The sequence below is a fragment of the Struthio camelus genome, chromosome 1 (genome assembly GCF_040807025.1).
Source record: "Struthio camelus isolate bStrCam1 chromosome 1, bStrCam1.hap1, whole genome shotgun sequence".
Lineage (NCBI taxonomy): Eukaryota > Metazoa > Chordata > Aves > Struthioniformes > Struthionidae > Struthio > Struthio camelus.
This window is the reverse complement of record NC_090942.1, coordinates 151,775,115-151,799,238: the sequence shown is the minus strand read 5'-3', so window position 1 is coordinate 151,799,238 and position 24,124 is coordinate 151,775,115. Positions and strand designations below refer to the sequence as shown.

General features: G+C 45.1%; 1 protein-coding gene across 2 annotated transcripts in view; it reads left to right on the top strand.

The window, feature by feature from the left end:
• Window positions 1-15,357: 15,357 nt before the first annotated feature.
• The window catches only part of AFF3 (ALF transcription elongation factor 3), a 337,446-nt gene continuing 328,679 nt past the window's right edge, over window positions 15,358-24,124 (top strand). For both annotated transcript variants that reach the window (XM_068924417.1, XM_068924407.1), the window contains exon 1: window positions 15,358-15,549. In XM_068924417.1, the coding sequence (XP_068780518.1) occupies window positions 15,497-15,549 (53 nt within the window). In that variant the 5' untranslated portion in view covers window positions 15,358-15,496. The remainder of the gene's footprint in view (window positions 15,550-24,124) is intronic.

Below are 24,124 nucleotides of genomic sequence, written 5' to 3'. Positions count from 1 at the left end.
TTTAAATAAAATATTCATTGGATACTTTTTTGTGATTGCCCATCTTTTTCTTAATGATGCCCACTGGATATGTGCTCATTCAGCTGCCACAGCTTGTCTGGGTTTGCATATCCTTGACCATTCAGAAAAATGAATCGTCTTGCACGCGCAAAAACGTGGAGATGCTGCTAGGCACTCTGCAGCCCCCGCGCTGCTCCCCCTGCGCCCCCTCGGGGCGTTCCTGCAGCTCCCGGGTGGGGGAGATGGTCCCTTTCCTTGAGGCGCTCTGGGCGAGCCTGCCTTTTTGTGGGTGCTGCTTCTGGCTGGCAGCATAAAGCTAGCTACGACTGTTTTATTTCACGAGACCAGCTCGATCGCTTGCGAAAAATCCATGCTAAGGGAAACACTGCACAGGAGTGAGTATTGTCAGGGGTGAAAAAAATGGTTTCAGGACTGCAAGATTTCAGAAGAAAAGAAAAGGATGAATCCAAGTTCCAGTTTCTTGCCAGGAAGGTTTTAACATAAATCTTTGGAGAAAACATTTTTGGCTCGATGAGGAGAAGCCTAATGATGCAAAACCAGCCACCACAAATACACAGACATCGTGAAAGTGCATCCTCCCCCTCTAAATACAGCCTCAGCTTACATGATTAAATGTATGTGGATATGACTATATAGTGCATCTATCCGTGGTGCTGTGGTTTGATCTATTTAGGAAGACAGGGCTGGAGGAGCTGTTTAGGTCATTATGTTGGCAATAGCAGGTGCCACATACATTCCTGCATATGTTTATGTACATGCATGTGTTCAGGAAGCATAAAATCTGCATATCTACAAAACACCTGCATCTAGAAAAACATTCTCCAACAGCTACTAAAAAGAAACTCTAGTCAAACAAGACAACAAAACTTCTGCAATTACTAATAAACCTGACAAATTGATTTATGCCTGTTTTTCTTGCTGTGATTTGTTGACAGATTGTTCTTTATGCAAAAATTACCAAGGTTTAAATCTGTATCATATGGCTCTTAATTCAACTGACAATATGTTACCAATTAAATTCCGCTTAAGCTATCATCAACTAGCAAACCACAGACTGTGTTAAATAGAATGACAGTCAGATAGCCAGTAAAATCATTTGTGGCATAATTCTAAAGGCTGGCCTATAAAGTAGGGACATTAAATAACTACCTAGAAAATGTGAAGAGCTTTTTCATAGTGCAAATGAAGCTGATGCCAGTGTTGCCTGTAATGCATTCCCTGTTGGAGAAATAAAGAAAGAATTCCTGTGCTTGGTATCCCGTGCTCTTCTCACACGCAGCAGGGTAGATGCTTTGTGAGGCAAGTCTTGCTGAAACTTAATCATCTGCCCTTTCATTGGATCTTAAATTACTGTGAGGCTTGATTTTGGCCCGTGCTCTTCAGTATTGTTATTTACATTTGTAGAGATAAGATGCATTTACTGCAAGGCAAAAGATTTGATCCCGTGGAACAAAGAGGGTGTTCCCAAATTAGCTTCCCTTCCCTAAGTCATTTTCTCCTTCACTAAGGAGACGAAAAGGCCTAGTGTATAGAGTGACATTTAATGTCATAAAGAAGAATACAGGTCCTCACTCCAAATATTGACCTCAGCAGCACACAGCATTGTGCAGCGCATGAGCTCTTTATTTCCAAATTCACATAGGCTCACTGGGAAAAGACACATTTTAAATTTTGCCGTGAGATAAAAACTGCTACTACTATTCAAGGACAGAGAGAGCCGAAAAACCGTGCTTTTCCAAGGCAGCCATTAGCTCGATTTGTTCCAAGAAAGATGATAACTTCCTCAGAACCTGAGTTCTGCAGTGTTAAGTAGGCTGAGGTCATCTTACATGGTAGAGGTGGACTGATTCGATTTCTTCGCTTAAATGCAGTACCAGAGCATTCAGTTAAACAGTGCAGTGGAAGCACGTCTATAAATGCTGCATTGTATGGGACTTCCCGCTGTGAATTTTATCTGTCTCCTTATCTCAGCTTTAATGTTGTGGTTGTGTATTAAGTATATGTGTGCTCCAGAGAATGGGTAGTAATCTTTGTTTAGAAAATAGAGTGTATCACTATTAACCCTAGTGAATTGAAAATTTACTCCTTTCCCCACTATATCATCATCACAGTCATTATTTACTTAAGAGCTTTTTAATGGGCTGCTGTCTGTGCCGATGACTGTGGTGTCCTGGTAAGGGACTAGAATTTGGGCTCTCATCGTGAGGTGTTCCTAATGAATGCTTCAACTCCCCTTCCTTTCTGTACGTTGTGATATGAAATCATAAGCTAAAAAACCCCACTGAGAAGCAACTAAAATCGTAACACTTTCAAAAATACAAACATCCCTCTTACTGAAGATTACAATGTAAATCAGGCATCTATTATTTCTGTGTCAATATAATAATTTAAAAGGAATTTGCACATGATAAGAGGCATCCTCTAAGGATGATAAATTAGGCATAATAGAACAGCTCTAGGTTGCTTAGGAGAGAACACAAATAAGAAGGCATTTGGGGCAAATCCTCTTCCTCCTCTGCAGTCATGTAAAGAAACAGCTTTGTGGATGTACTCCCTTGCACGCAATGTGAAAGCCAGTCCCAGAGAGGCTTCTGGAGGTCCCATCACATCTTCTGTCCCTACTTCTCCTCACAGAAAGGAAAGAGGGAAGCAGCAAAGCCTTCGGCGCCTGCTGGGCTCAGGGCATGGCTCATCTCTGCACTGGCAGCCTTGGACCAGGTCAGGCGTCTCAGTGAGAGGTGTCTGAGCGGTTTCACCTTGGGATTTCTGAGGTGCTGGATCCAGTCAAGCAAGGAGATATTATGTCTCATATTTTACGACACCAAAAGCACTTCCCTTTAATAAATAAGAAAAGGGAGCCGCTTCTTCCAAGTGATCGGCACTCTGGCTTGTGTCCCAGAAGACTGCTCCCCAGTTGGGAAAGCCCTTTGCCAAACCGGTCGTGCAGCTATGCTCACCGCGTGACAGAAATCTGTTAGGAAAGGGGACTTTGCGGCCCTAAGTGTGTGGGCTCACGATGCCATTTCACACCTTTCCTTCTCCAGACAGCATGCCGGTCTTGCTTTCTGGGTGCCTGGGATGGAAAGACCTAAGAGAAAGCAGGCTGCCCCTTGGATCGAAAAATGAATATAGTAGTTGCACACAAAATTAGATATATGTACCTGTAATGTCAACAAGCATTGCTGTGAGATCTTAATCAGCTCTTGTGTATACAGGGGTATATGGCGGTGTCTGTGCGTGTGTGTGTGTGTATATATATATATGTAGTATATAGTAGCTCAGCTGAAACTAAGAGGAGGTACTTCACATGCATGCCTATGTGAAGTAAGAATCAGTCCATGCATTACTCAGTGAACTCCTTCACGCATTAGCATGTTAAGGACATAACTTTTTGCCTAACTGCTTTCTTTTTTTTTTAAATCTTGTCTGGGCATCCTATGTGGAGCTGGAGACTTGAACAGGCAAAGCCCTTGCTGACCACTCTGCTGGATACTGCCTTACTGCCTAGACATTTGACAACGCTTTTTCTGGCTTCTCATTAGGATTTTCCTTAAAAGTACAAGAATAGCTTATTCTGTAGGTTGCCCTGCAGTTCACTTAGGAATGCAGATCACCTCCACTGAAAAAGTCAGTCACGAAGGACGTCATACCAGGAACAAGGATAGCTTTCTCTTTTCCATCTGCTATTTAAGAAGCAGATGCTGCAGTAGTCTTGTGTGGCTCAGGTCTCTTCAGCCTGACTCTACAAGGTCTGGAGGGCTTCATGTTGCCTCCAGATGTCACCATCTAAATTCCTGAATGTGCGGGAGTAAATCTGAGCGCATGAAGTAGCCAGGATCCTGTCCCTATGCATACATCCCCTCTGAATTTCCCTGCTCACGGAGGGGACCTCAGCACTAAAGTGTAATATCCATTTATGAGGGGAGGGGAATGACCACCCTCGTTTCAGCATAGACAGTAGCTTATTGTAGGCAAGAAGAGGACAGCACAGAGAAATTACAGGCCACTTTTGAAGAGCTAGGCGGTCTCCTGGGGTTCATGCACAGCTGGTGTAAGGCACGGTGCACTGCAGCATGAGTGAGCACACCCTGACCTGCAGAGCAGGAGAGCTGTGATGGCCCCTCCGAGATGCCTATCTCCTGGGCCAGTGGTGTGTCCCTCCGTGCTGGCCCTGGAGGGCACGGGTGCTTTGGGCTGCGACTGCAGTGGGGCTCGCGCCCAGGCAGACCCCTGTCCCACGGAGTGCAGCCAGCATCCTTGCTCCATGCCACGGAGCCAGTGGAAGCATGTGGCCTCTTATGAGCAGGATCTACAGCGGTCGATGCTACCATTTATTTTGAATACCTGGGTATGCAAGATTACTCCAGTTGACTGTGATTCCAGAGAAGTGATGTGAAATCACCAAAACTTTAGGAATCTCTTGTTTTCTTATACAGTCTCTTTTTTCCTCCTTGCTTGATTTTTCACATGGAGCTAGGTTTGTTCAGAGGCTCACCGGTTGCAAAAGCCTGTGTTAGCTAGACAAAACGAACAGCAGGCTGCACGGCCTTTTGCAAAATTTCCCTTCCAGCTCTACCAGTAAACAGCAGAGATAACCGCTGCCTCTCAAATTTCCACACTCTGTTTCTTTCTGGGCCCAGTCCAACATGCAGACTGGGAAATTTGCGGTGATTTTTCACGGACTTTGAACTAGTCCCTCTTAAGAGAAAAAAATTAATTTACACCAGAGGTGGACAATTACTCCTCGACATCCAAGCTGCATGACCGCATAGGACACAGGGGAAACAGAATCTATGCTGTCTAAAATGGTGGCACCATCTAGTCCCTTGGCCTTATGTCTGCTATGCCTGCTATATTTTCTAATTTATGCAATGATTTAACATTACAGTGGGTCCAGCTCATTGAAGTAGATTTATATGCAGGAGCACTATTTTAATCTTAGACTTAAAAATTTTTAATTAATAATAGCTTCCTTTTCCAGTCTGTCAACATATCTCCCCCTCTTGGCTTTTTAAGAATTAAAGTAAATACAGAAATAAAAATATTAAATTATTACCAGACAACCAGAACAAGGGAAACATCAGAATTCTTAAGTCTTGAGATGTGAAAAATGGCCTAGAGTTTTCAACTCCATCCTGTCTATTCCTCACATTTAGAGCTAGGTCCATCTTATTCAAGGCTTGCTGAAACTAAATATTGAAATAAAATAATGAAAATACTATAATAGATCATCTCATCCTTTATTCTTTCAGTTTCTCAGGTACAAGGATGTTTTTCCCATCTGTAACTGTTAACAAATATCACCTTTATGACTTTGCCTGTGGCATTTATCCTGCTGCTGCTATAATTATGCTTCCTCTTTCCTGGAAACAGCTGCTCTCCACAGCTAGCTCTTCTGCAGCCTGGTCAGACCATATTCAAAAGCTTGTTGCAAATGCTAATGGAGCTGGTCTAGCTGCTGACACAAAACGTATAGCTTTACCGGAGTTCAGATCCAAAATGCTGGCTTTGTGTTTTGGGAGCAAAGAGCGTGGCGCTGGGGAGGGCTGGCCTCAACCATCTTATTCCTTTAGCCTCTCCAGCCTTCCCGGCGGCTCTTTCCCAGCAAGGGCCATCGCCTTGCTGGTGACCATCTAGTGGCGACAGGCAAGATGACCCGGTGCACTGCTGTCGAACTATGTCAGTGAGAGCTTTGTGAATCCACTAACTATATAGGAGAGTGAGAGATGTGGAGGCTATTTCACCCTCCTTGGCTCAGAATCAAGTTAGTATATCTACATTTCCCTCATCCAATTGAAAAGGGAAAAAAAAAAAAAAAAAGCTGTGTTCAGAAACCACTAGGCTGGTTCCAATAGGGTTAAAATTTATCTACTAGAGTGTATTTTGGAATGTTTGGGTTTTTTTTTTAATTTTATATATTCTTGGTAAAGAATGAGTGAGGATTAGACATACACTTCTCTTTTTCTAAGGATGTACTGATTTAATGGCTAAACTTGCAAACGGGCTTCTAGATGTATCCTGAATTACAGTTCAAATGAGTTTAAAATTCAAGTTGCTTCTAACTTAAAAAAAGAAGCACCTTAAACTAAATGGTTTCTATGGGATGGTGCATGGATAAAATGTAAAATGACACATAATGAAATAAAGTAATTTTATTTATAAACCTGTTCAAAGCCTGGTACAGAATGTAACTATTGAACAAGAGCAGACTCTTATTTCTCTGGGTGTTCTTTTGCAGAATTATGTGACCCAGGAAAGAAAACATTAAGATGTTCTGATTTCACCCTATAGGACAGAGAAATACGCTTTGGTTAATGCTTACCATAATTCTATCTACTTGGCTCAGATAGTTATATTTTTATGAATCTTACGTTACTTTCTGTCACCCTCTAGGCAACAATATAGAGTTATTACAGTATAAAGGAAAATGCTTCCTGTTGAGCTTATACTTGAAGAAGTCCTAAGCAAGTAGAAGCTCTTAATAAAAGGGTAAATGTACTAAGGAATAAATAGCTACAGTGAATAAAAAGAAATACTGGATTTATGGATCCTTAGGTTCATGGCATAGACCAACAAAACACTGAAAACTCCAAGGTAAAGCTGACACTTTGAGCTAGATCAGAAATCTGAGGGAGTTAGAATTTTGTTAAGTGAATTTAGTGCTCATTAAGGGATTGCAGTGTCAGCATTATAAAGTGAAGTCCTCTCTTACTCTCAGAACAGGAGCAGCATAGCATAACAATATTAATTCCATGTCCTTTCGTTTCTTGGCCTCGCCAATAAAATCGCCACCGGGGGACCCAATTGTTACAATCTATTCTGTGAATTCCTGTTCACTAGGAATTTAGCTGAGATCACCGACTCTTTTAATGTGGCGCATGGACTGCAATGCCCAGTGGTGAGCTGGGCTTGATACACCAATGTAACTTCTTATCTGTTGTTCCATAATGATTTATTTCCGTATCGACAGTAAATTACACAATGCCCAAGCCGTTATTGGCCGGTCCATGCACTAATATCGCTTCTTCATTTTGATGGCACCTTGTGTCCCAGGGAGGCGGGTCTCTCACTGATCTTAGCAATACTTTTCCCAGTGGACACTCTCCATGTGCTGAGGCTACTTCTGTTTGTTCCAGGCCTCGGTGACAAGAAACCTTTCACCTGACCATTAACAGCTGGGTAGATTTACTGGCCACAGTCAACTTTCAGCCTCAGGTGCAAGGAAAATACTGCCAGTTATGCTTTCTTTAAGTCTGACAATGCTTTACTTCTTTCTGAAATACCTGCACAAATTGTTTCCTTCTGCTTTACATCTCTCTCCTATCATTTTTTGCCTTTGTTCTCACTTCAGTTACTTTGACTAAAAGATTTTTTTGCACAGCATAGGAAATATAGATCCACAAATATTAAATAGACTTAAGAAAAAATATCAGTGTGTAGGTTTTCCAATTAGTTATATGGAGTGTAGATCTACTTATACAGAAAACACTGAAGGGTCTGAAAAAAATTAACTTACTCTGTCTGTTTGTGTATCTTTCTTTCTCAGCTCAAAGCCAGCTAGCTATAGTTTTCATTCTATTGGAAACTATCCATAATGAGTATATATATATATATATTGCATACCCTTCTTCCCTACGGCCCCATGTGGCTTTTTAAGCCCAGATATTAAGCCTTCCTCAGCATTACCTTATCCTTTCGTCCAGACATCATTCAAAGGTAGAGTTGACTTTCTAAATTACATCATATGTAAGTAGATTTATTTTTCCTTTTCTGCAGCTATAGTTTAATTTCCTTTTCCAATTTGCATGGGTGCACAGTCATAAATTTTAAACATATTTAACCTCTTTTCAAAAGATCCTTTGAATTTCTGAAAGGTCTGTGCCCTTTAAGTTGAATATACAATCCTTTGTACATAAAAACCCACTAAGAAGTCCCAAAACATTGCATAAAACACCTTACTGCCTTGCAAAGGCCCCTCCTTTTCCTTCACGAAACAAAACAGTCTCCTGAAAGACATTTTCATTAGCCCAGTAAGGAAGGCTTCAGCCGGGAGATGTTTGCTGTGGCTTTGCTGAACCCCATGTCCAGCAAGTATCAAAACAGCAATGTAAGACAAGAACAGCTGCTCTCAATCCAAACAGGGACTGCTCAAGCCCAGGGTCCTCTCTCTGGGCCGTGCCATGCCCACAGCTACTGCAGAGGAAAGCAGAGGAAATATCTCAACCCAGCAAAGATAGGCTGCCTTGCTCCCATAGAAAGTTGTGTTTCGTATCCTGAAACATTAAGGATTTATGAAACGATCCCATCCTAAACCCTTTTCCTTTTTTTTTTTCTAACTGGTTATTATTTTTGAAAAGTCATCCTGTCATCCAGACAGATCTTGATCACCATTATCTTGTTCCTCACAGTCATATTTCCCCTTCTGAGAGTCCCTGCTCTGAGCAGCCCCCTGATGTGTAACGGCTGTCATACCAGGCGACAACACCGGACTATTTCTCTGACTCCAGCAAACCCTTCCCAACCGAGAAGAAGAAGAAAAGACCTGGAGTAGAAGCTGGAGAAGGTGCCTCCCAGCGTGCCTTGGCTTGTGTTTTGGAGATGGGTAGGTGTGTATTTCGGCAGGGCCGTGGCTCCCAACGCTGGTTGGGTTGGGCGGACCACCTGGGACAGCAGCTGGTGCGAGAGCCCTGTCACCCCTCCGAGACCATAGGTGACCTCGGGGATGCAAAGGGCCCACATTAGAAAGCCCACATTTTTGCTGTGTTTCTGTCTCTGCCGTGTGCCCCATAGCAGGTCCTACCCCCTGGTATCGAACCCCAACTCCCAGCAGCACTGCAGCCCCCCCGAGCACTTACAAAAGATCTGTGCTTGCTCGGCAAGGACCACCTGCCTCCCCTCCTCGTTTTGGTATGTAAATATAATTATTCCAAAACATATATATCATCCTAATCTTTCCCAGATGTCTCAGCACAGGCTTCATTCAGGGCTTGCCCACATGGCACAGCTGTAAACGCTAGAGGGATTTCCACCCGAAACGCAGCACGGCTGGAGACGAGGATCTCCATGTGCACCGCGGCCTTTTGTTTCCAGCTCGCTTCCGTCGCCTCCGCTAACACAGTCCGACAGCAGCCCCGCTAATGCACAGGCTTCCTTCAGGGAGCCGCTGCTCCAGGAGATATGCAGCAAGGATGCAACCTGAAAATCAGCGCAGTCACTGGGAATTGCAATTATGGCATTTATTACAGCTGTTTACAAGGCAGGAGCAGAGTGCGCAGGAAGCATAAGATAAAAGGGAATATGTAGTAATTGCTTAACCGCTCTGACACTCTTCACACCTTTGGAAATCTTGGCTGGGGAAGATAGCAGAAAGGTTAAAAATGGTTCTCTTTGGGCCCCTGCCCGCCAGGGGAAGCGTGCGCTGCTGATAGTGCTTGCCGGCTTGGGTGTCCCTTTGGGGGTGCTGGACAAGAGTTCGCGAGGGAGCAGAGCTGCGCTCAGCGCCCCGCTGCCGTCTGCCCCGGCACCGACAAGGATGCACCCTCGAGGGCAGCACCTACCTGCCGCGGCCACGCTCGCGGCTGTCCTCGCAGGCCATGCCGCCCCCTTGGCTGCGAAGGCTGCGGCCGGCAAAAGGGCTCTGTTCATCCCAGGCTCCCCCAGGGAGAGCCTGCTCGTAAGGTCGGGTTCAATTCTTTTGTTCTCAGCGTAAAAACTTGACCTTGCCCTCCCCCGAGCCGGAAGCACTTCTGTTCTGCAATTAAAACATTTTTTTTAAGCCATTCTTTGGGTCTACAAAAGAGCTTTCATAATACGTGTCGGTCTCAAAACCTTTAGTGCGGGGAAAAACTATAGGAAAGGGAAAAAACAAAAGAAAAAAATGGTAAGCCAGTCTCTAATTGGCATAATTCCTTCAGCCCCAGCCCATAATTTAAAAATGGATCAATTCTTCTGCAGCTGACATGATAGATGTTGTCATCAATACTTTGAAACAGCCATGTATACTTCATTCAGGGACACAGCCACCTACTTACTTCAGTGGGGGTCCCACATGTGAATCAAGAGCAATATGTGGCCAGGAGACTAAGACTTGACTTAGACTTCCAGCCATGCAGCATATTAAAATAATAAATATTTTCATTATCCACAGAATCCATTACACATCTCTGTTTTAACAATTGTTAACTAATAATTTGGATTAATTACCAAGCTTAATCATTAAAAATTAAATCTATATATTCTGCTTCTTTAAAAGAGTGATAGTTTGCCGCCATTTGTGTATTATGCATGTTGGGTGGGAGGGCCATGAAATATGTTGTGTTAACTTAACTTTGACAGCATCTGTATCCATGCCATATTACGCGCTGGTCTTATCAAATCTCAGAAGCTACAGTGTATAAATAGACTGCGATGATATTTGCAGGAGAGAAATCATTCACAATATTTTTGGCATCTTCTGTAGTGACTGGAGAAGAACCATCTAACGAATAGAGCATATAATAACGCATTAAAGGGATATATAAGAGCATGGAACTGCAGAAGGCTTGCGCATGCGCAGTCAGAGTTAAGGTTAGGCATACGTTAACTATCAGACGTAAACACAACCTTCATTCGAAGGAATCGCAAAGACGACTGTGAGTTTAAACAAACAGCGAAATTCAGTTCGGAGATCATTTCACTCCCCGCTGAGGCAACAATTGCCATTGTGACGCAACTTAGCGGTTATTTAATGGAACATTATCAGACTAAAGATATACAGAGCAGGAGAGAAGGAAAGCTATTTAGTAAGTAAAACTACTTATGAGTATACATTTTATTATATTAAGAGTACTAAACTATGGACTGTGCAGCTGCTCCAACTGCAAGTTACTGAGTTCAGTACTGGAACAACTGTGTGGAACTGGGATGACTACTGGCTATAACTGGCTGGGATATACTGGGGCCTGGACTAGATAATCCAATGGTTTTGCCTTACTGCAAATTCTGTGAGGCTACAAAAAGAAATACTTTTAAAACTCCTTTATATTTAAGCCTCCACGTGTCAAACTAAATCGGAGCACGGTATCTAAATTTAAACAGAAATCCTTCTATTGCAAAGTGCCTTCAAGTAACTCCTCAGAGTCCATTGTACAAACAAAATAAATCCTAAAGCACTGAGGGCCTGATCCTGCAACACCTATGCTCGTTCAGGAGCCCTTCCCTGCCCTCGTGCAGCCAGCGCGCAGCTGGGATAGGCACTACTCCGTGCGATGACGAGTTGCAGAAGGAAGACTAAATAACCCCGCTTGGCTTTTTCACCCTTTGAAAGAGTTTTGTGCCTGGGCTTTATATAAACACTCACTGAGGAACCGTATGCCCCCTCCCAGCCTTTACAAGAGCTCAGGGCCCTGTGAAGGCTGCCTCGCGATGCGGATTAGAAGTGCGCTGAAAATAATGTCGCATTTCTCCCTTTGAGCAACGCAGCGATCTGCCCTCTGAAGGGTGGATGGATGGATTCGGCTGTTTGGATGAGGCATGGATTTACTGGAGACATGTAACAACCCCACTTTGCCCCCGAACTGCGTGGTGCAACACGTCCGAGTCTGCTCCCACCCTCTGCTGAGGGGCCAGTCAAAAAACGAAAGTTTTTTGGAGGGGGACTGTGTCCCACTGCTTCTGTACTGGCTTGTTCAAGGGAGGGCAATGACAATCTCAGCACACCGTACTGATGCTTTGGAATTGCTCGTGCTAGTTACCAGAAGTATATCTAACACACGCTTATTTCCGTATCTTCCAATACCTCCAAACGCCTCTCCTTTCCTGTTCTTTGAAAGCATAAGACTGTGGTCTTATGGATTTGCTGGGAATTCATTTCTCACTGGGTAAATGTTTTGAAGGTAGGTTATACTGAAGAGATACTATGGATATATTTTTCACATAGGATGTTGACTAAGAATATAGTATTTCTCACCTCCCCCTTATTTTATGTTGCATTAAAATTATCTTTACTCTTCCTCAGGCAGTTGCTATGCCACATTCAAGATAGAGAGTCTGAGAAGGGGGAAATGTCAACTTTTAAGATGATGTTCAGCTTTCTTGTTGCACGCATTCTTTATGTAATGGATTTGAATTACATATTGTTCATAGGCCTTCTGCTCTTAGAAGGTCTGCCTGACTGGGCACAGTTTCTTGTTTATTCTCAATGTAAGAGCTGTTAACAGAGGAAAGTGCACAATGAGGGGGCAAGTAATTCTACATGAATCATTAAAAAAATATGTGCAACGAGCAGGATTAGATAGCACATGGTATATTTTTATTTACATAATGCCATGCTTTTCTGAAGAGGCAGGTTTCACTTCCTACATGAGTTGAAAATCATGCTGACACGTAAGACAGCAAGGGATGACAGAGGGGAATTGGTGACTGCGAGAAAGCTGCGGGTTACAACGGGAGGCATCGAAGGTATTCCTTCAGGCACCTTCTGAACTCCTTTTAAAGAGTCTGCGTTAATTTGTTGCACATTACTGTTACAACCACATCATGCATTGTGATATATGGAATATTTTAAAGCAAAACAGCCAGCCATCGTTGGCAAGAGGGAAGGATTTGAATGAAGTGAGACTGTAGGGCACATGGGATGTTCTGGTCGCAGGGACCAACCATGGCGAATGCAGAGTCCCTTTTGTCATCAGAGGAGTCCAGCAAAGCCACGAGCCTGGCTGGCAGGGCACGCAGCAGAGAAATAAAAATCAGGGGTGGAAGGGGGCCTCAGAGTTTGAGTCTCACATGCAAGGAGTTTGAAAAATGCCATCAAGGCCAAAGGAAGAAAGAGGAAACTTTCAGCACTCAGCAGCTGAACAGAACAGTTGAGATTTTCAGTCGACATTAATTTCAGTGCAATTAGTCTTGGTGTACACTGCTCTGCATGAGAAGAGAATCATGGCCATGACGGGAAAGAAAAGAACATAACAAAAATAATATACATGCAAAAAACATAAAAAGTTCTTCCCATGTATTAAAACATATTAAAAACATAAAGCATGCCACCTAGGTTGCTATCATTATGTATTACTGTCTGAAATTTAATTCACTCAGTGCCGTTCATGCTGTTTGTTTACTTTTTCTATTGATCTCAGTTTGGATGATGAATTTAGTCTACAGAATTTCACTCCCAAGTTTTCATGCATTTGAGTGTTGCCACTTGTTAGCATCACAGGACAAGAATGACCTACAGTCAGCTTCGCCACTGATGTAAAGGGGGTCCACCTCTATTGATTTAGTCCATAAAGATAGCCTAATCCTCTCCCGCCTTACATACCACTTAAGGGTGATTTAAGCGCTGCTGCAAATCACTGTGTAAGCTGGGACTCGGGAAGAGAATCAGGTCCATACTGCCAGCGAGATCTGAGTTGCAAAATCTCACTCAAAATAAGGAGAGTGATGTAGCACAGGCAGTAGCTTTAAAAGGTCAATATAAATATGCTGCCATCCCTCCTTCACGCATAAGTAATATATTTTGTTGAGAATGTTACCTGGTTTCCTAGCTCACTTTTCAGCCTTGCTAAGCTTTACCATAACTGACAGAAAAGGTTGTTTTCAAGTGCCTTTATATGTCCATTAACGCTGGCCCAAGCATGGCATCCGAACTGTTCTGATTTTTTTTTTCATTTTCATCTTCACTTGCTCTGGCTAGACAGAGGGTACCACCAGCCTTCCCATCCTTCTCAATCCGGGGGAGCCCTGGGGAAACCTGAGGAGACAGAGCTGGCCTAAGCCGGATAGGGTCAGTACCTCCACCCCGAAGACATGCCACATCCACAAGGTCCGGGTACTTCTGGCAGTAGGAGGCAGCACCACCTTGGCTGTGCAAAGCGACAGAAGCAGCTCTGGAGTGGCTCAGGATTTTTTAAATGACTGGAGGAGAGCTGCACAGAAACGTAGGGGTTTTCAAACCTGTCCCTTGGCGTGTGTCTACACTGCAGGTGTGACTGCAGCTGGCAGAGGGTTACCAACGCTAAGGTAAAGCTAGCTACTCAGGAAACAATAACATATAGCCATACCACCACAAAATCCACCCGGAAGCCTGCGTAATACCTGTGCCCATGCACAGCTCCAGGCTGCCAGGGCTACATGCACGTCAGCGGTCCCACTAGCTACTTTCAGACTGGGTTGGGTTGGTCTCCAGGAGCGGCAATCTCCAAGTGTACGAGATTGCCCTGTGGCTACTGGGATTGGCTCTGTCATAGGAATAGCCCCTCTTTTCATCTTGGATTTTGCAAATTTGTTCTCCCTTCTGTGATGACATGGCAATTCTCCGGCAGCTAGTCACTGCTTAGCTAAAAAGCCCAATATTCTGGACAGCGTTTAATGTGTTTTAACCTCTCAATGTGATTCAGCACCTACAAATCAGGAGTCTGCCCCACCTGGCCAGCCAGATATCACAGGTGGAACTTCAAACAGACTGGGCAGTGCGAGGGGTATTACTCTCTTTGAATGGCAAGCACTAATGATTATTACTTTTATTTATAACCAGCGATCACCGGTTCTTAACGGACTTGTTAGAGATCTTTAGATCCATGGTGCAGATCTACGCAGACAAGTATGTAGATGGAGTCCGTAGGTGCTGCCATCTGCATGGGTGCACCCTCCTCCACATCTAAGGAGGTACCTGTGCATGAGCCCAAAGCTGGACCATGCTGGCCGAAAGGCCGCGTTCCCCACACGCAGACCGGACCTGCGCTGGCCCACGCTGCCACTGGCCTGCGGTGAGCTGAGGGCCCTGGCAGGTCTCACAGCTGCCTTGTCCACCATAAACCTGCCCCGATTTCCCCCCAGCGTTTTGCCACCGAGCTTCAAGCATCTTAACGCTCACGACGCAGCCTGGGGCGCAGCAGCGTGGCCGAGGACCCCCGGCCGGTCTGCACCCCACCGGGGCAGAGAGCCAGGGCTGGCACGGCGGGGCGGCAAGGGAGCGGAGAAGGGAGAAAAGGGGGGAAGGAGGCGGTGGAGAGAAAGAAAACCCAAACCAACTTCTCCCAGGGAAACCATTCCGGGTGCAAGTTGCCACCAACTCCCCCGCCCCTGGCGGCGGGCTGGGCCGCGGTGCCCCCCGCCCCGCCGGGCGGGCGCTGCGCGGGCGCTGCGCGGGCGCAGCGTGCGCGGGGCGGGCGCCGCCTCGGCCGCGCTGCCGGCGCGCAGGAGGGAGGAGGGAGGCGCGGGGGAGCGGGGCGGGAGCGCAGCGCGGCGGCGGCGGCGGCCGAGCCGAGCCGAGCCGCTTCGCTTGCAAGCGAGCCGTGGCACCTTTTTTTTTTGGGGGGGGGGGGAAGAGGAGGGAGGGGGAAGGTGGAAGGGGAGGGGGGTCTGTCCCCGCCCGCGCGTGTGCGGAGAAGGGCCGGCGGAGCCTCCGCGGTGCTCCGCGCCCTCGCCCTGCCCGCGGTGCAGTTAAGATGCGCCCCGGACGCCGTGTGGTTGCAGCGCGGCGGCGCTGACATCGCTCACCATGGACAGCTTCGACTTAGCTCTCCTTCAGGAATGGGACCTGGACTCTCTCTGGTGAGTGCTGCCTCCGCCGCCTCCCCGTGCAGTCGCTGGGAGCGGGGGGTGCGGTAACTGAGGGCTGTGCAATAACGGGGTGCGGGCGTGCACTAACTGGGGGGGTGCAGTAACTAAGGGATGTGCGGTAATTAGTGGGGGGGGGAGGTAATAACGCGAGGTGCATGTGCAGTAACTGGAAGGGTGCAATAATTTGGGGGGGTGCAGTAACAGGGGGTGTGCAGTAAAGGGAGCGCAACGGCTGGGGGGTGCGGTGAGTGGGGCGGCGGGTGCAGTAGCGAGAGAGGGTGCAGAACCCTGCGAGGGGTCTCCCCTTGCCTCTTGCTCCCCCAGCATTGCTGCCCCTAGAGGGGGCGAGGGAGGGATGCCCCCCTGCACCCCCTAAGGGCTGCCAGGGTGGGTCTGGGAGGTGAATGCGCTGTTTGGCTGCGGAGTCTCTTGCAAACCCACCTCCCCCAAAATGCCCTGTGCTCCCCCACCACGGGCATCTCCAGCTGTCCCCGTGCACTCCCGCACGCCCCTTCCCCCCAGCCGCCGGCCCTACAACTGCCCCCCGGCCGCCTTTTTTGCCTCCCGCCCCGCTAGACACCCCAGTGCCCTGCTCCCTGCCGCCCCTTCCCCTCTCCCCACGCCTCCCCCGCCTCCTCCATGCCCTTGACCTCCCCCTCTGCCCCCCCCCCCGCGCACCCCCAAGGCTGCCCGCCCCGGCGGCGGGTGCGGGGCTGCCAGCGAGGAGGGGAAACAATTTCTAGAAATGTCATTAGCGACTCGAGGTGGGAAGACGCTGCCCTCCCTCCCCGCATCACCCTCCCCGAGGCGCTGCCGCTGCCAAGTCCCGGAGTTTGCTGCGGGAGGCACGCCGCTGCCCCCCTCCCCCCGGCCGGCTCGGCGCCCCCCGCCGCCTCCCCAGCCCCGGCCCCGGCCCCGGCCCCGGCCCCGGCGCGGCTGGCGGCGGACGTGCGCCCGTCGGGAGCCGGCTGCGGACGGGTCGCTGCTGCGGGTCACCCGGTGCGCGGAGCACGGCGCGGCCGCGACGCGCCCCCGACAGCGGCCGGCGCCCGCTGGGACGCGCCCCCGCCCCCCCCCCCCCGTGGGACACCCCCTCCTCCCCCCCCCGACGGGAGACCCCCACGCCGCGACGGGAGGCGCTCTCCCCGGGTGGGAGCGGCGGTGGGAGCCCCTCGGGGCTGCCCGGCCCTCGGCCCCGCCGTCGGGCGCGGGTGTGCGCCCCCCGGGGTGCGGTCTCCCTGCGGGGACTTGTGCTGTGTGGAGGCATTTAGCTGCTCAGCCTTTGTGGCAGCAGGGGCAGAGATTTGTGTCCAGCTGGCTAGATCGGTATTTTGGAGCGGTGAGATTACTTTTGCCTGAAATCAGTTAAACAATGTGTGTTTTTTCTTTTTTCTTTTTTTTTTTGTTTTTTAAACACGTTACGTGATCTATATCTTCTGTCAGTAGGGTGCACGTTCAACAGTTACGGCTTATCTCTTCGGTGGCAGGTGTAACAAAATAAGCCGGACAAGAGAGTCCCATTAGTGAGCTGCTTCTTACAAAAGACCTCACGATGATGAGAACAGCTTGCAGTGCATTATGTTAGTGCTTATAAATGCATACATTCATAACATTCTGCCTAATAAAACTTTTATATTGCTATGGGAACTTTAAAGAGCACATATAATACAAAATTAGTTACTACCCTATAAAAGTTTTTAATTACAGTGTTTCTGCCTGTGACACAAGTTAAGGTTATGTCCTCACTTCAATTATAAATACCAATATTCAGTTTATGTCCAAGCCATAACATTTATCTCTGGCCTGATTGTAAGTTTTCAGTCCATATGCACAGTTTTAAAATTAAATTACATGTATTTTTTCTTAAACAAGAGCAGGAGAAATAATACTTTCATGCATTTGAATGTTTTTCCCTTTCTCCCTGCAAGAAGACAAACTTTGGAGGAATTTTTTGTTCCACTGAAAGTGGGATGTGCATTAGTTTGTTCTGCAAGGTAGCTACTGTAGTTAATACTGAATTTGAAAAGCTAAGAGTGCAACACAGGAAAGCTAGGTCTATTGCTCCTCTTCAAAACCTTTTTAGCATGCTTTTTGACTCTTGTAGAGCCACTTTGAAATGACTGTGGTAGACATAAAACTCCTGTACAGGTCTAAGGAGACATCGATCATTTTCCAGCTGAACTACATGTTTAAAATGTCTGTATTTGTGTTACAAGTTGTGTTGTGGTTTTATAGATTTTTTTGTTTGTTTTCCTATGTTGTTCTTGCTGTTTTCAAGATATATTCAACAGAAACGCTTCAAATGGCACATGAAAGGCTATTGCATAGCAGTAGGCCTGCATTCTTTGCTAAACTCTGACCCTTTCGGACAGGGTGTATCCACAAATGCCCAAAAGTGATGTCTAGCAAGGAGATTGCAGACTTCAACCAAAGCTCATCAGTGGAACGGGAGTTTTGTAAGCGTTCAGTGTTTCGTGTTTGCATTCTTGCGAGGCACTGTGTTTCGCTGAATGGCCTTGGCTTGGCATCGCTGAGCTCATCGGGTGGAAGTTTATCGTGAAGCAGCCGTTTTGGCAAACGTTTCAGAATAGTCACTTTGCAAGTCGCTTGAACAATATTTTAAAAAACATCGTCAAAACTTCCCGAGTCCATTGACGTTAGCAACAGCCATACTTAGGCGTTGCAGCAGCAGCGGCGGCAAGGGGCGCTGGGCTGGCCTCTGGCTGCAGGCAGGGTGTGTGTCGGGCTGCCCTCCCTCCCTGCTGCCGGCTCCCGGCTGGAGAACACGCAGGTTATTCAAATTCCCAACAATCCTGATTTGGATAATGTGCTAAACTAACGAAAGCAAAGCTGGTATGTTAATTTTCAGCTCAAACGGCTTGACAGTGTTCTTTCGAATGCGTACAGTTGTTACTAAAAAGGAAAATAAAATAGACCATATAGATGGGAAGTACTTCATAGCAAAGAGCAGCACTTAAGAGACTTAATTTTCTGTGCAGCAAGAATGAATGTTGTCCTTTATTCTTTTGTATGTAGTCATAATGACAATTTGCACACTTAACTTAGGACAGAAAATCCACTTTTTGCAGGATTTGGTGAATGTTTTGCTTAAAAGTGCACTAATTAAATATTAATGTGCAGTTCTAAAGTGCTATTTGTTTTTTATTTGTTATGTTCTTGGAAAATCAAAAGGGTATGAAAAGGGATTTCCAGATGAACAGTAGCATGCTAATCAATTCTCATTGATTGTTACTTTTATACTGTTAATGAATTTGCTCTCCAATTAATACGCGCTATGTCTTTTATTCTGCTGTAGCATAAGAAATGCAATAATATGTCGTGTCATGGCCATAAGACAATATTTAACTAGTAAACTGAAATGGGGGAACGTTGTAAGCTGTTTTCTACTGACAGTGGTTTTTCCAGGTTGTACTGATGCCAATAACACTTCTGCTTCCCAGAAAACTACTATAATTCAAACAGGGAAAGCTGAGCACAAACTCAAAAAGAAAATCTAACAAAACATACAAATCTATGGCACAAACAAAACTTGTGCCCATGCGGTAAGCTTTTTCTGGAACATTTTGGAATGATCAGCCCAACTGACTGAAGGCTTCGTTACTGCTAAGTAGCGCAGTAATGCCAAGCACATGGCACTGAAGTCTGAACCACAGCCCCACCTCCTGTTCTGCTTTCTCCATACGTTTATTTGTACGCAATATGTATGGTGTTATTGATTCAGACTTAAGTATGTGGATTCTCCAGTGCCTTGTAATTGTGTGTTTATTTACACTAGGCAAAAGAGATGGAAAATTCTCTGTTAGTAGTGTTTTATATGCATTTTGTACTGCTGAAAACACATTAAACATGATGGAAAGCAGCAAATAAGCAGACCACAGGACTTGTTTGGAGCTCCAGGACTGCTTCTGTATTACAGGCATTCGTGTTGTTATTTTCCTTATTTAACAAATCTAGATCAAAATTCAACCAGGTCCCGAACCCTGTCCTTAGGTTTAGGCACATAAATAGCCCTGCTGAAGACCATTTAGTAAAGGGTCTCCTCCCACGCTTACTGTGAGATACACACGTAAGCTGAATTTTTTCCCATTCATTAAAAACGACTCCTGGGTTTATTAAAGCACTTACTCACTGTGCTATATTGAACAAAACAATAGTTTTGAGCATGATACGTTTGTTAGCTACAAATAAAATAGGGTTTGCTTAGGTAACAGAGGTCAAGTATATAATCAGTTTATTTGGTACTCATCTGGTATTTCTGGATATTTTGAGTTAGCATCAGTTTTGTAGAGGTTGGATAGTCCTGTAAAGATGTATAGCTGTGTAGTTTCCAAGTTGAGATCAATATCAAATGCCACAGTGTAAGGTGGCCCAGTGTGTTTTACAGACCATGTATTGAATTACTAGGTCATTTGCTATCTTTGGGTCGGTTCCTGCTCCATTTGAAGTCAATGAGAGTTTTGTTTGGAAGTTGCTATTAACAAAAAGTGGCTAGACATCCAGCAGTCTTATAAATGAACCTTTTGTAACTTCTTGATCCCAGGTTGTCTAGTTTTCAGTCGCTACGTTTTATATTTGCGTAAGTTAAAACAAGTTTTTCATGTTGCCCAGTGTACACTGGAGAAGATTTTAGAGAGCTAATTCTGCAAGTTTTGTCGTCACTCAATACAGAATATCAAGATGTTTATTTTCAGATAACACTAGGCAGTTATTTTTTGGTGAGGGGAGTCACTCAGACCGTTTTCTTAATAGAGTAGAGAATGGAGTTTGCCCTTTTACAGATAAAACAAAGCAGTAAAACCTCCCTCCCATAAAAAATTAAGTAAGTACCTCCTTTTATCTCCCATCTCCTGTGCAACTAACTGTGCTCCAGTCTGCGTCCTGTACTTTGTGCCTTATTTCTTTTTTTTTCAGCTTAGACTCTTTCCGCCAGTAATGCTTGAAGTCCGATTTGCCTGCTTCTCCTGTCTTTGTGTTGCTTCCCGTTCTGCCTTCCTCCGCGTCTCAACTCACAGATGCCACCTTCCCCTCATTGAGATCCCATCTAGAAATTTACTCTTTCTGTGATGATTATAAGTTGTGAGCAAACAATAGCAAGAGTAATAACTGCAGCCCGTTCCGTTCTCCTGGTTTCACAGCATGTTCTTTCTTCCTGATGCCTGTTTTTTAGGCTGTAAGCCCTTTGGGTCAGGAATTGCTTTTATTGTTCGAGATTTTTTCTTACGGCACTGAACAAATTGCATGTGCTAAACATAATAAGCATAAATAATAAGAAGAGCAAGCTTTTCATGGTCATAATAATACTTTATAAACATCAGCTGAATAATAATGCTTTAAAAATATGTCGGTAGTGCTGTGCGAGTATTCATTTGCTGGATGTGATGTACCACATCCTTGTCCGGCTTTAGTCTGCGTAGCTCCACCAAGTCCAGGGGCTTTGCCAGTTTATAGCAGATGAGGATCTGGCCCATTATCTCTGACTTGTGGTACACGCCATCACATTTTTAGAGAATAATTACTTTTTTATCCTTATACTTTGTTTTTGTCTGATAAATGAAATGTTGATATATCAGTAGGACGGTGAATGTGCTGTCGTATTTCCCCACTGAGGACTGTTTGAGGATGCAAGCCCAATTACTGGATACATGAGGAAAGCAAGTCTGAAGGCTTTCCTGCTAACACTCAGGCTTCTGGATTGGTGTTACTCTGGGTATATTCTCCACAAGAAGTCTTGGCAGTAACTGGCAGAAACCTCACTATATTATTGGAGGAAGATTCAGGAGCGGGCGTGCTGCATTTCACATTCTGTATGAATATTCTGAGGAAAATACCAGGTTTCTCAGAACTGATGGAAGAAGAAAAATATGGGCCATTAAGCAAAAAAAAAAGACACAGAAGAAACACAGGCTACAGGAATATCTCTCTTGTCATCCATATATTAGGAACAACATCACGCTCATCTCCACAAGCCTCTCATTAGAGAAGGCAACTGTTTAATAGCAAAGTTTTTAACCTCATGAAAAAAGTCATCCCGTTTGCATCATATTTTTGACTAGGAAGTACTTTATCCAATCATTTTTGGTTTATTAAAACACGGATAAAAAGAGTTCCAGAAATTATTCACAGCATATATTCAGAGATACCTAAATGTCTAGTGATAACTTTATTAACAACAGGAATAACAAAACCAAATCAACAGAAATAAAGAAAAACTGATATTACGTACCGCTAGAAAACAACGAGGTTAAATTTTGTGTGAGATAATAAGTATCTCATCTAACAAACTGATTGAGCTGTAACTTTGAAGTGACATCCTCACAAAATGAGATTTCAAAAAAATGGTGTGTTCTGTGAAACACAGAGGAAATTTCCTTTGTAGATGGGCTGGTTAACTGTGAGGCTAATTCCAGCGGAAAACCGTAACTTCTTTGTGAGAAACTGAAAGTAGAAGAAGGAAAAGGCTTCCTTGGTTTTGCAAAAAACTTTCTTTTTGGCAACACTGCCATGCGGGTTTAGGGGAGTTGCTGTTCTGCACCCAGGAGCTGGCGTGCCTGGCTGGCCTCTCCCGGGGCTCCCGTTCTGGCCGAGCCCCTGCAGTGCGTTGCTGGCGTTGCCGGCCGTGGCCCCTTTCCAGAGACATGGCCCTGTCAGGAATCCAACCCAACCGGATAACGAGACCATAAGACCACCACACTCCAACTTGCTGCCTGTATGGGGTGACATATGTGACAACCGTCTTGTGTTGGCTTTTGAAAGTTGGGGATTTGGCGGGAGGGAGGTCTGTTTTCCAGTGGAAAGCTGAATGTTTATTCAGAAAGCGGATACTCTCTGTAAATATTTTGGGGTTGCTGAAAAGCACTGTTCCATTAAAGATTTGTCAGAAAATTAGTAAATCGGTCCTTTTTAGAAGACACTGTGTTTGCACCATTACCAGCTGGGCTACTGACAGATCTTCTGTCCGTTAAAATCAATATTAAGACACTGATTAAGCTTGCTGGTGCAGGCTAAGGCCCCAGGAGAACAAAAATGGACACTTTTAGTTTTATCCTCAAGTAATAATCCATATAATTTTTGAATGATTTGTGAATAGCTACAAATGAATTTGTACTTCGGGAACAGAATGAATGAATTGCAGCAACAGTTAAATGAACATGATAGTAGTTATTAATATTCTGTGAAAAACCTTTTGTATGTCTTTTCAAAGGTAAAAATGCATGATATAGTTACCTGTGTTCCTCTCTTACAGCTCAAAATCTGAACTTTCCTGGTGTCTTAATCAAACAAACAAAAAAATAGCATGTTAGTGACTTAAGTTGACTGCATTTTATCCTCTTAGGGAAATTTTAACCTGTATGCGTGTACCAAAGACCTGTATATGCATGTATCTTGGGAAATATGACAGTAGGAATGCAATTTAAAATTATCCTCAGAGATCCTTTATGTATTTTTTAAAAAATAGATTAGTTCCAGTGCAGCGGGGGTGGTCTCAGCAGTCAGGAAACACTTACAATTATGCAGGAGGGACCAGAAATCTTGGCTAGGAAGCTTTTTGTTGTTGTGTTTTGTTTCTCAATAAAGATGAGCCACAACTGTAAGTACTTAAAACTAAAAACAAGAGGGTTGTATCTGACAAAGCCACACAACTTCTTAATGTAACCCAGTCTTTCCAATGTTTTCACGTGTTTCTAACCAAAGAAAGAGTCTTTTGTGACTCAGCCTAGTTTAACTGAATGGCAGTGCTGGACAAATAGCGGATGAAGGCAGTGTCCTCTTACACGGAGTATGTTTTGATTGCTTCGAGCTGTGATCACTTCTTATTGTGCATTTTGAAATCTGTTAGGGAGAAATTGGTGGCCTTCCTAGTCGTTTGCGTTGTCCTTATGGTGCAGTGTGGTGCCAGGGTACTACGATGACCTATGATGTAATGAGAAATATACATACCACGGATGGATAGATCAGGAGGACAAGGCATCGGTCAAGCAGGCATTTGCAGGGTTCTGCTATGAAGCCATCTCAGTAGTGATCTCTCCATGTACCATTTACCATATACTGTTTATCTCCCCATTTCTATCCTTGTGCTCTTTGCTTAGCTCACTAAGAAGGTTTTGGTGATCCTTTTCTGATGTATCGGAGAGGGCAGATTTCCTGAGCCTCCCTGTACGTGGGTTCAGATTTTGCTCTGACACTGCTAGCTGGCGGCTGCTTCCTCGTGATGCACCAGGAGAAAGTTGGTTCCTTCAGCGTCCTTGGCTGCTTCTGATGATTAGCCCCTAGGTGACCAGACCTCTGATCAGCTAGCCTTCTGCTAGCTCTCAGGTCTGTGGATTTTAGGAGAGAATGACATAATTTGAATGCTTTTGTGCTTTTTTTTGTCTTAAAACAGCAAGCGCAGTGGATGGTTGAGCTGTAGTTCAGAAAAAATAAACAAAGTCTGTTGACAGAGATACTCTGGAGAAGACAATTATGTTAGTGTGCATCCAGTAGAAGACACTTTTTTTGTTTCTGAAGTAGTCTGTGAAGGAATGATGTTATGCACGTTTTAAGGGAT